Source organism: Ictalurus furcatus, chromosome 7, assembly GCF_023375685.1.
Source record: "Ictalurus furcatus strain D&B chromosome 7, Billie_1.0, whole genome shotgun sequence".
NCBI classification, from domain to species: Eukaryota; Metazoa; Chordata; class Actinopteri; order Siluriformes; family Ictaluridae; genus Ictalurus; species Ictalurus furcatus.
In genome coordinates this window covers 21584076-21596192 of record NC_071261.1, presented here as the reverse complement: position 1 = coordinate 21596192, position 12117 = coordinate 21584076, and the positions used below count along the sequence as shown (strand labels likewise).

General features: G+C 40.4%; 1 protein-coding gene across 2 annotated transcripts in view; it reads right to left on the bottom strand.

The window, feature by feature from the left end:
* The window catches only part of lrch4 (leucine-rich repeats and calponin homology (CH) domain containing 4), a 43029-nt gene that overhangs the window by 6613 nt on the left and 24299 nt on the right, over positions 1–12117 (bottom strand). For both annotated transcript variants that reach the window (XM_053629241.1, XM_053629242.1), the window contains exons 2-14: positions 9843–9987; positions 8034–8163; positions 7040–7145; positions 6508–6754; positions 5992–6088; positions 5781–5883; positions 5568–5677; positions 4533–4588; positions 3162–3290; positions 2743–2820; positions 2463–2517; positions 2322–2373; positions 2090–2188 (exon numbers count right to left, since the gene is read on the bottom strand). In XM_053629241.1, coding sequence (XP_053485216.1) covers positions 2090–2188; positions 2322–2373; positions 2463–2517; positions 2743–2820; positions 3162–3290; positions 4533–4588; positions 5568–5677; positions 5781–5883; positions 5992–6088; positions 6508–6754; positions 7040–7145; positions 8034–8163; positions 9843–9987 — 1407 coding nt within the window. The remainder of the gene's footprint in view (positions 1–2089; positions 2189–2321; positions 2374–2462; positions 2518–2742; positions 2821–3161; positions 3291–4532; positions 4589–5567; positions 5678–5780; positions 5884–5991; positions 6089–6507; positions 6755–7039; positions 7146–8033; positions 8164–9842; positions 9988–12117) is intronic.

The following is a 12117-nucleotide window of genomic DNA, read 5'->3' as shown; positions in this document are numbered from 1 at the left end:
GACAGCAGTAATCTAATTACTGACCTTACTCTGAATAAGACAATATTCTGATTAAGGTGTTTACACGAGTCGCTTTTACAATATTCCTTTTATGTCCCTGTTTTACATCTTATAGAACATAGAGCGATTAACGGCACGTCATTACGTCCCCACGCCACGCCGTCCGACGTTCCCTCTAGAATTTCACGTATTGACATACAGTTCATCTTTGCTTGTATTTCCTCATTTGTAAGTCGCTTTAGATAAAAGCGTCAGCTAAATGAATAAATGTAAATGTTACGGTACCGTATACAGCTCTGGGTGTTTCATACACACACGCATGCACACAGACGTGCACGCACACACACACACACACACACACACACACACACACACACCTTATACTCTGAATGCAAGCATTAGTTTAAATTCACTGATATGGTGGCAGGCCAAAAAGATTTATTAAAAGCATGAACATTTGAATAATTATTAGTGACATGAGGCTACATTTAGCTGACAGGACACGGGCTGAATGGCGATGCATGGTGGCCCATTAGGAGGTAGCTTATAACATTGCAATGTGTTAGCCTCGTTAACAAATAACAGGCTATCGCTAACATTACATGGAGCACGTTAGCTAGTTTCACGGCAACAATACCAGCTGCCTCAAACAAAAATAATACAGGACCGTCTCTTTCAGGTGCTTCACCAGATTCCAGGTGTTTTCTCGCTTTGTTTGAAATGAACGATAGCATCGGTCACACACCGGAAACCGATACTAGCTTTCCTCTCTTCCTCTCAACGAGTTGGGGCGGAGCTAAACTTGTTAAGCTAAGCTAAACTTCTGTAGTTTTTCCCTGTGTGCTTGTAGGCGTTCTTCTTCTTCACCACTTGTGGACCGACTAAAACAGTTGCACGTATTTGCTGCCCCCATCAGGTCCGGAAGAATTGCAACCTCGGTACCTCCATTAGAATCGGTTCAAATGATAGTGCAGAAAAACAAGTACCGTCACGTTTTAAGAATGTTGGTACCGACTTGGTACCGAAGTATCGGTTCTCGTGACATCCCTGAGTCATGCTATATGAGCAAATGGACGACTGCTTCTGAAATCACATACTTACCTACTATATAGTAGCCGATGTACATGTATTTCACCTACTATATACTGTAGCAGGTAAGTACACGGTTTCGGACACATCCGTGTTCTCTTGTTTGCGGTTAAACAGTTGAGCACTGCTGTGTGTGCATGTGTGCTGTCGCAAAAATGCAGTGAAAACTCCCACACGACATTAATAATGTGATTAAGGTGTGTACATGTCTATAATGCACTTCAATAATGCGACTAAAATACGAAAACTCCTCATATCTTAATTCGATTTGTGTTTACTTCAAGTATGACTTTAGTCAAATTAAGGTCAACAGTAATAGTTGTTTATATGGTCGTTTCTTAATCAGCGTATTGTCTCAATCGGGTTAATATCGGATTATTGTTGTCTATATAAACATGCTGACTGATATAGTAGTGACATGGCTTTGCTGCAAATATGCTGGGTGCAGCAGTGTTGATGTGCTTTTAAACATTGCACACTTCCTGACTGCTTTAGTAGACGCATCTACCTGCTTGTATACACAGCTCGAGCTCAGTGTTTTCCATACACTACGTGTTAACTGTCTACAAACAGTCTAAAGTTGCAGCTTTCCCTTTAACTGTTACAAAGCATGGATACTGGAGACGCCTTCCAACAACGCTAAATAAACATCTCCTCGCAGAAAACGTCACTGTTACACTTTTAAAAAGGAGATTTTAAATCGAATTACATGGGGTCCCTGCGCAAGCTGAGTATTAGTCCTGATCTTACGGAAAATTTCTCAAGACCTTCTGACCAATCAGAATCGAGATTTTAACAGCACTCTGGTATAAACATTAGTATTATTATTATTATTACAGCTTTATAGGACATTTCAAACATATATATATAAAAATCATTTCAATTTTAAATCACTAATATACTACAGAACAAACTAATATGGGTGCATGTGAAGTAAAAGTATTCTCGTTTAAGCTGTTATTTGTACTGAATACTGCTCAAGCCTATGTTCTGTGGGTACCTGAAGTCTTGACGTTGCAGCGTGAAGAGGTGCGGAAGAGGAAGCTGTTGGGTTTAGGAGCACTGCCAGTGGGAGAACATGGCTTAGCAGAGGGCACATCTATATAGAATACAACAAGACAAGACTACAGCTTACATCTCTTTCTATTTAAAATAAATAAACAACTTGTACAGCAATATTCAGAGAAAGCATAAGTGTAACCATGTAAAAATGTGCGGAGATGGTGCTGCACCTGTGCGGCTTGTTGAGCGTTGCAGGGATACTGGATAAATCTGATCCACAGTCTGAAAGAACAGCACACAATATTAAGTGAAAACAAATAAGTAAATGATGAGGAGAGACAGAAAACAGACAGAGACCAAATGAGACTCACAACAGATCTTTGGCGGAGACCGTTAACAGCAGCGCCACTGTCTGTAGAGTCACCACTAGAGGGAGACAGAGAAGGTCAGAATAGTAAGAGAGCATCACCACCATCATTTACTAGCACACAGGATGGACACAAACTTTCTCCTAGAAACCAGTTTCCCTTTTAGCATTTAAAAACCTGGGTTTATACATTTTAGATAAAGTCCCAGAAGTCAATCACTAAAATGCTACAACATGGACACACAGCGTCAACGTGAACACAAAACAGGCCCCAGCCATCTTACCACGAGACACTTCCTGTTCCGGCCTGTTTGCCTGATGCCGCCGTCTGACTTCCTGTTTTGAATGCTGTCTTCTGCATACTAGAAGAACACGGCAAAAAAAGGCATAGTTTAATAAACAAATCATTGTGTACACACTTTCTTGAAACTACTTGTACTGCTGTCATACTTTAGTTTTCTTCCCAACACCCAAATGACTACTTTAGTAATACTGTGGTGTTTCATCAGCCAGTGGAGTCCTGTACAGCTCAGAATATTACACAGTGCATGTTATGAAATGATGTTATATATTATTTAATGTACCCGTCTGTTCGTCCAACCATTGTTAAAACCCTTTATGTCCCCTGTCCTGTCTCTTCTGCTTCCTGAATAAATATCTCCGTTTCAGATTTCTGCTACATCCCAGTGTAATCCGCACTCACCGCTCTCGCTGTTGCTGCTGCGCACGCTCCCTCTCCTGCCAGAGTTGCAGCGTGCCAGGCCTCTTCTTCTCCTCTAGTGTGGGACTGGACGGATAGACTGCATCAGCCGAGTCGCTGCCAACACTCCTCCTGCAGAGTGGAGAATGACATCCTCAACAGAAATGCTAGAACGTCCCGTGCTCAAAAATGTTCATGGCAGAATTTAGGGGTTTGAGTCTTACGAATGGAACTAAACAACTCAAGCTTGGTGTCTGCACACGCACAGCCATAACCTGCTTCACTCTAAGCAGACTATACAATTGTGTTCACTGGTATATGGTAACGGTAATGCGCTTCACCATTGCATGTTATATTAATAATGTTCATTACCCCAGAATGATGGAGAAATAAGCATAAACAAGTTGGTTGGCTGGTTGTGTATACACTGAATTGCGACGAGCCAATCGGATTGCAGTCTTCAACATTCGGAAGCTTGTAGCCGGAAAAGTGAACATAAACTATCAGATGCTCCGAGGTGTATGGGCGCAACTGAATTCCAATTGAGCTGAGCTAACAACTGAATGATGTTTCTATGTCACTTTATTGCGCCAAATAAAATTTCCAGTATAACTGGAATGGAACTGATAACATTTTACAGGTTGACATGGATGGGGCAGCTGTGGCTCAGGTGGTAGAGCAAGTTGTTCACTAATCTCAGATTCGTGGCCCCTCCACATACTGAAGTGTTCTTGGGCAAGACACCGAACCCTGAATTGCTCCCTTGCATGGTAGCTCTGCTGCCATTGGTGTGTGAGTGTGTGACCCTGGAGGTGTATATATATATTAAGCTGCTTATTAAAAATGTCTTGTAGGATAGAGTTCTACATTTTGGGAGCATACACACTAAAACTCCTGATGAGATCAATATGTTAAACATGCCACTTATGTCGCTTTGTGTGCACGATCGCATGATTAGTTTCTGCTACAGTATTAGTCTGAATAAAACTGGACCAGTTTTCAGTCAAGCAGCCCTGAATCCCAGGAGGAAATGAATAGAAGAATCACTGTTGACTTTTCCCAGCTCAAATACACACCGATAGGCTGACCTGGTCAAATATGTGAGGGAGGTTTGGAGAGAAAGTGAGAATGCGACACACAGAGTGGGGAAAAGGAAAAGAGAGGGGGGGAGTCAAGTTTGTCCAAAATGGTTTTGGCCTGTAAGGATATTTACTATATACTGTACAATAATACACAGTAACCTGGTAACAGCCCATGTTTTAGAATCAAAAAGCAGGTTTAGTTTTAGATTGCTCATACAATGGGACCTAGAGGTGTATTGTGAACTCATGAGGATGAGCTCATGCTTCTGCTGTTGTGTGTAAACAGTTTTACCTGCTGCCAACTGAATCAGGGCTCTGTGAGGGTGTGGACCGGCTTTCAGTCTTCTCCTGAAAGACACGAAGCAAAAGAACAAATAAAGACGAAGAGTACCCATAGATTCACTCTAATGTAATCGACACGGAGTGCATGCGAGACGTGCTGCAGATACGGTGGCGCTTGAAAGTTTGTGAACCCTTTCGAATTTTCTGTATATCTGCATAAATTTGACCTAAAACATCACTAGGTTTTCACACGAGTCCTAAAAGTAGACAAAGAGAGCCCAATTAAACAACTGAGACAAAACTATTACACGTCTTGCTCTTGGAGTGATCTTTGTTGGGAGAACACTCCTGGGGAGGGTAACAATGATCTTGAATGTCCTCTATTTGTACACAATCTGTCTGACTGTGGATTGGTGGAGTCCAAACTCTTTAAAGATGGTTTTATAACCTTTTCCAGCCTGATGAGCATCAACAACTCTTTTTCTGAGGCCATCAAAAATCCCCTTTGTTCATGCAATGATACCCTTCCACAAACATGTGTTGTGAAGACCAGACTCTGATAGATCGCTGTTCTTTAAATAAAACAGGGTTCTCACTCACACCTGATTGTCATCCCATTGATTGAAATAACCTGACTCTAAATTCACCTTCAAATTAAACTGCTAATTCTAGAGGTTCACATACTTTTGCCACTCACAGATACATAATATTGGATCATCTTCTTCCATCTTCTATACCACTTATCCTTCCTTCAGGGTCACGGGGAAACCTGGAGCCTATAATATTGGATCATTTTCCTCAATAAATAGATGACCACGTATAACATTTTGTCTCGTTTGTTTAATTAGGTTCTCTTTGTGTGAAAATCTGATGATGTTTTGCGTCATATTTATGAAGAAATACAGAAAATTCTAATGGGGTTCACAAACTTTCTAGCACCACTGTAGATCAATAAATATTTTACATGTTTGGCAAAATTAGTGTTTTAGAAAATGCTTTAGAAAACAAAACAAAAAAAACCCCAAAGATTAATGCATCTTCTTGCCTGTGCGAGTGATGACTGTGGAGGACTGGGAGTGTCTGGTTTACAGCTTTCCTCATCCTCTTCTGTTAAACTTCCGTCAATGAAATCCACCTGCTCCACATCTCCATTCACTACAGATCAGAGTAAGGGGAAAAAAAAGAAGAAAGAGAAATACTTTAAATATGTAGGCTTAGAGAGCCTCTCTCTTTTGCCAACGTGCGAGATGTTTAGTACCTTTGGGTGTATCGAGCGACGCGTTCCTCTCGTCTTGTTCCCTGTGCTGCTCACGAGAAATTTCCATCAATCGCAAAGATCTCTCTGAAAAATCGTCAGCCGACTGGAAAGAGACAGGCAGGATGTTCTCGTGTGCGCACAGCGCAAGACGAAAAACAGATTTACATGCAGCTGAAATTTGTTTAATTGGTTTCATGCTGCTTCCTGTTACCTCATTTCCAGACCATCTCTTGCTGCCACTGTCCACACTGTTGAAGCCAGAGTCCAGACCACCATACTGACCAGGGAACAGCTCCTGATCTGAAAGACTGGAGAGAGGGGGGGGGGGGGACGACAATTCGGTTCAGTGCACCTTATCGTATTCTATCTTTTCCTCTTCTTTTTTCCAGTTCTGCTAATGCACATGTTCACCAACCCTTTTCACGATCTAAATAAAACCAGCAGAGCATTAAATGTTTCATGTACTCGACACTAATTCAACTCTGGTGGTGAATTTCATTTGTGAAAATCGAACACTTCCAGAATATCATGTGCACCATGTAGAACGCCACACGCTTATTGAAATGTGCAAACGTTTATCACTGATTTACATACTCAGTATTGTTAGCCATCACGAAACAGTGCAAGCTAATTTTTCCAGATTTAGCATCTCTTAAGAGGAGAGCAAATAATCTTTCCACCATCAATCAAAAGACAACCCCCTCCCATCACTTCATCCTGGCCTCACCAGCTGCTGAAGCCACTGGGTCGCAGAGCTCTCTCCAGCTGATCCTGGGTCCTTTTGCATGCCTCCATGTTTAGATACTTGAAAATGTGGAACTTCCCTTTGGAGCAGATCTGTGCTGGGGGCATCTGCAGAGGGTTGTTATCCAGCGAGATGAGCTGCAGGTGCCGCAAGTGCCGAAAGCACACGGGAACGTGGGAGATTCTGTTGCAGGAGACATCCAGACGGACTAGCGGCAACTCGGCCAATTCTGTAGTAGAAGGGTTCAGATAAAGAGGTCGCGTATTGTATACAGTAATTATAGTGTTTGGACTCTGACTACAATTTTGTAGTAAGAGCACAGAACTGGAAATTTGATAGAAATGACTAATTCCTAATCACTTCTACATTACTAAGCTTCCAGCCATTTTATCACTGAGGCCATGGCATAATCACAGACCTTTTTAGAACAGTTATCTAACTTCATGATTGTGTAGGGATGGGACCGTGGTCTCTGGATTGCATGTGTGTGTGTGCGCGTGTGGGATGAACTAACCCTCTGGCAGGGTCGTGAGCTGATTTCTTCTCAAGTTCAGATCCCGTAAACCCTCCAGCTGACCCAATTCCACCGGCAAACACTGCAGCTCATTACAGCTCACATCCTGCAAACAGAAGACTGCCTGTATGTACTTCGAGCAACTCACATACACACACATACAATAAACATTAGGGAACCCAGAGCCATAAACGGTTTGTCCACTGTACATTAAAATACATTGAGAATTTCCAGTTCAATTTTCCAACAGTGTTGGGAATGTGTTTGTTACACCATTAAGTCCAATATGTGCTAGGAATAATAATGATCCTTGTCTCATTTGCCATTCGTTTATAGCAATAAGTTGATGGTGGTGTTAAAAATGGAGGGGTTTAATTCGCTAAGACATGATTTTCCTGAGCTGCAACAAGTTGCCTTGGGAATCCATAGTTATTCACAGTCAGAGCTGCTGGGCTCAAAATGGCACCCAAAAGAAGTACAGCCAAAGACCCACCGCAAATTTCTGGTCCAGCTTCACACAGAGCCTCCACACATGACCCGAAGCCTTTCCCTTTCTTGAGGTTGTTTTTTGTCTAGCTGATTAGTATTCGTAGTAACCAGTTACTTCACTAGCATCTACTTCACTCTCACAGAACAAATGCATAAACGCAATAACATTTTCCTACTAGCTACGATGAAATTCCCAAATCTTAAATCCAGTCGCTTTCAGCAGCTTGTTTGTTCACACTAAAGTTCCTGATTTAATGGTTCATTGTAACATTAAATGATTTGGAGCCATGCTTAAAAAAATAATTAAGTTTGTTTTATTATTATGGTTATCATCAGTACACTAATATACTCCGTGAACTGAGGTTCGCCCCATCCCTGAATATCATTAGTTTGAGCGGGTACCAAAACATACAACTGAAAGAGAAAATCAGCATGGTGCGATGAGATCAGGACAGGGTGATGGGGAGCATGAGAAAGCTGACACAGTGGTGCGAGTTGTACGTACCAGTTGCCGGAGATGTGCAAGTCTGTGTATGGAAGCAGGAAGGACTGGTAGCTTGTTGTTGCTGACGTTGAGCACTCGCAACAGAGCGAGCTCACATACTGACGCGGGCAAACTGGACAGCTGGTTACGACTAAAACACACATGTACAACGTGGAGGTTTGCTCAACATTGAAAAGCAATTTACAACACAGATATGCGCTTTAACAATTGGTTAAAAAAAGAGAGAAATAACTATAAGCATCATTAGACTCTACATAAATAAGCAATCACCTAGTAAGCAACATGATCGTTAAAACCATTAAACCTTGAATAAAGCTCGTAATTTCATTCACTAAAAACAGTAAAACAGAATGAATAATATATTACACTAGCCAAATATTTAGCTAAGCTCACAAATATCACATTCAGTAATTTAGAGGGTCATACATTTTTTGACTTTACTCATTTATAAATTATAAACCGATAACAAGAAAGAGTATTTAAAGAGGAGTGATAATATTTTATACCACATATCCTCTAAACACTACTCTGATAGTCACGCCGGCTGCACGGCAAATCACAGGTTTATATTAATGTTAATTAACGTACTTGTTCTAATATGTTATCGTTTCTATAGTAGCAACTCATTGTCAAGGACTTGTATGGTGTACGCTCTACATAATCTAAACCTAATAATAAAGAAACAAACAAAACAAAACAAAACCGTATAACCACTGACATGGTGAAACAGTCTGTAAGGAGTCTCCAGGGTCAGAGCTTCATAAATGTCAAAGGTAAAGCAGTAACTAAGTCCTGAGCACAGAGGGGTGGGTCTGAAGCTTCTCCACTCATGATGTTACCACTCCAAAGTTGATTATTTTACCATAACAGTACATCCTGAAGTGCTTTATTCCACTTACACCACATTCATTTGCCACTTTGTACTTTCCCACCAATTCTCTCCTAAATTTGATCACATCCAATTTCCACCCACAAGTCAGCTCTCCCGAACACGTGACAGCTGCCAACTCAGGAGGGTGAAAGCATCAAGTTCTTCCTCTGAGACATGCGAAGGCAACTGCATCTTTTCAATCTGCTGCAAATGTATCATCACAGGGCAGTGTAACACACCCCAAGGAAAGTGCTGTCTGCCCTCTTCTGCATACATGAGCTCACAGGTGCCCGTGATTGGATAGTGTTGCTCGGGGATTGACAGAGGAGAAAGTAATGCCACCCCCCACCCAGACAACATGGCCCAATACACTCTCTTAGTTCCTGGCTACGTTTACATGTGCATAAATATGCCGATATTGATGAGAATTTGGCAATATTCTATTATTGAGTAAATGCAGCAATCTGATTGCCTGATTCAGATTAAGACAATATTCCGATTCCCCAAATTTTGATTCCCACCCGTTTTAATCGGAAATGTGTTGCACGCAAAAATCCACTGAAAGGAGCATGACTCAGTCTGCAAGGAATTGTGGGTGCTAACAGATGCTTAGCTGTAGGCTAGGTATTTAGGAATGGCAACTCAGCCATACTTACATGAATTTTCTGATGCCTGTATGCATATAAACATTGAATTCGAAATATGGCTGGCTGCGAGCCGAATATAGACCTCAAATGGAATTTGAACGTAATCATTACATTTGAAATTGTAATATTCCAACAAGGCAAAGGCATTTCTTTTGCACTGTTCAGGAGCCCCAAGAAATTGTACATTTATTAATCCATCATACTATAACAACCAAAGTCCTGTGGATGGATGTGCTGTAGGATAGGCAAGACCTTGTAGACTGTGTTCAGTTCAGCAGAGTGTGTGTGTACCTGAGGTTGAGGTAGGTGAGAGCCTGTAGCTGGCAGAGGGTGGAAGGAACTGAGCGCACACAGTTGTGATAAATGCTGAGCGTCTCCAGAGAGATGAACTGGCACAACTCCTCTGGCACCTCACACAGCCGGTTCTTCGACAGGTCTGAGGAACACAAACACTAAGTGTGATTAACAAAACCAATAAACTGACAATAAAACAGGTCACACAGATACTTGATTATTAACAATGCACTAAGACACATTTAAGACGCTACAAATGAGAAATCACAAACATAACAAATACCAAATCTGACAGATTGGTACAAATGGCATAAAAATCGGACATTTGCATACTTAGAAATTGTCATCAATCACCATTGTTAGCTTAAAAAAATAAGAAAATCGAATCAAACCTAATACACTGACATTCCAATAGCTACTTCAAATAGATAAATACATACAGAACAACTTCCGTTAACCTCAAGAGCGCTTTCAAGGACAAACATTAGAAACCGGCTAATTCTTTAATTAGCATTAACTGTAAAAAGTCTTTATTCTAAACAGATTACCACGAATGCACAGGTTAACTGTCTGTGTTCCTGAGAACTGGCTTAGAGATACGTCCAAACATGAGCTCTCCTTTGTGTGTGTGTGTGTGTGTGTGTGTGTGTGTGTGTGTGTGTGTGTGTGTGTAGAATTCCCTGTACACTTGCATGCATTAAAAGGGGATAAACTACACATTGACAGTAAAATAAAAATAAACATTTCCTTTAAATTGTCAAATAATCATAACAGCCCTAGTTCGCACCATGAAGTCACTGACGTCACCTCGCAGGACAGTCCTCTGGAATACAGTAATGCAGATTATATGCACTGATCCACTCAATTGTCATTCTATTGTCTCTCGTGAGAGTGCATATCGTGTCATAACCTGTTCCACATTCAGCCACTCAGAAACAAACACTTTAATATGGTCACGCAGTGCATTTCCAAGGAAGATTGTAGTCAGCAGATAATTTTTTTTTGAATTCCTGTTGCCAGTGATATGTGAAGACACCGAAACTATGAGAGGAATCTAGTCTTTAATTGGAAAGTGGTAGCTCAGCAGTTAAGACGTTGGACTTCTGTCTGGAAGGTTGCAAGTTCAAATCCCAGCACTCCCAAGCTGCCACTGTTGGGCCCTTGAGCAAGGCCCTTAACCCTCAACTGCTCAGTTGTATAAATGAGATAAATCTAAGTCGCACTGGATAAGGAATACAGTTATCTAAGATCCTCCACATAACATCTTTGATGTGTTTATATTGTAAAGCTCAATTCAATTTCTCTCATAGTTGGTGAGAGATTACACTGAATAACCATAAAAAAACAAAAAAACTTTACAACGAGTGCCAATGATTCTGTATAGCACCTGTGAACTGCTGGACTGTTCATGAACTGTTTATAAACAGAAGCCTGTGGTGCTGCAGTGAAGTATATGCAATAAATCAACACTAAATTAGGCCAGTAACATAACATGATGTCAGCACACAAGGTACTTGATCTATTTAAATATCATCCATCATACACACATGAAAGGAGCAATCTGTATTTCAAATACATTGCTAATGTTGTTTTCCCCTCTTTATAAACCAGAAATAATTACTATAGTATATACAGGTGCATCTAAAAAAAATTTGAATATTGTGGAAAAGTACATTTTTTTTCCTGCAATTTAATTCAAAAAGTAGAACTTTCATATATTCTAGATTCAATACAAATTTACTTTTAACTGAAAAGGGGACTTTGGACCACTGAGGAACGGTCCAGTTCTTTTTAAAGGCTCAGGAAACCTTTGCAGATGTTTAGAGTTAATTCGCTGATTAGAGCTCTTCTCAGGTCGACATTTCTCTATTATGAATTCTTTATTCTAATATTATGAGATACTGTATTTTTTTATTTCCATGAGCTGTAAGCCATAATCATCGAGATTAAAACAGAAAAAGGCTTGAAATATTTCACTTTATTTGTAACGAATTTACAGTATATGAAAAGTTCCACTTTTTGAATAAAATTACGGAAAAAAATGAACTTTTCCACGATATTCAAAATTATTTTTTAGATGCACCTGTATACATATGTTTTAAACGATAATATGAAACTTAAGTGGAATTAATTTACTAGTAGGTTTAAAACATGATGTCTGAAAAATTCTCTTTAGAAACTGTATCAAATATAAAAATGTTATTGTCCCATATCACAGAGAAACTTGATGTTCTCCTGAACACCAGTTTTTGACGAGTTCTCATCATTTTTT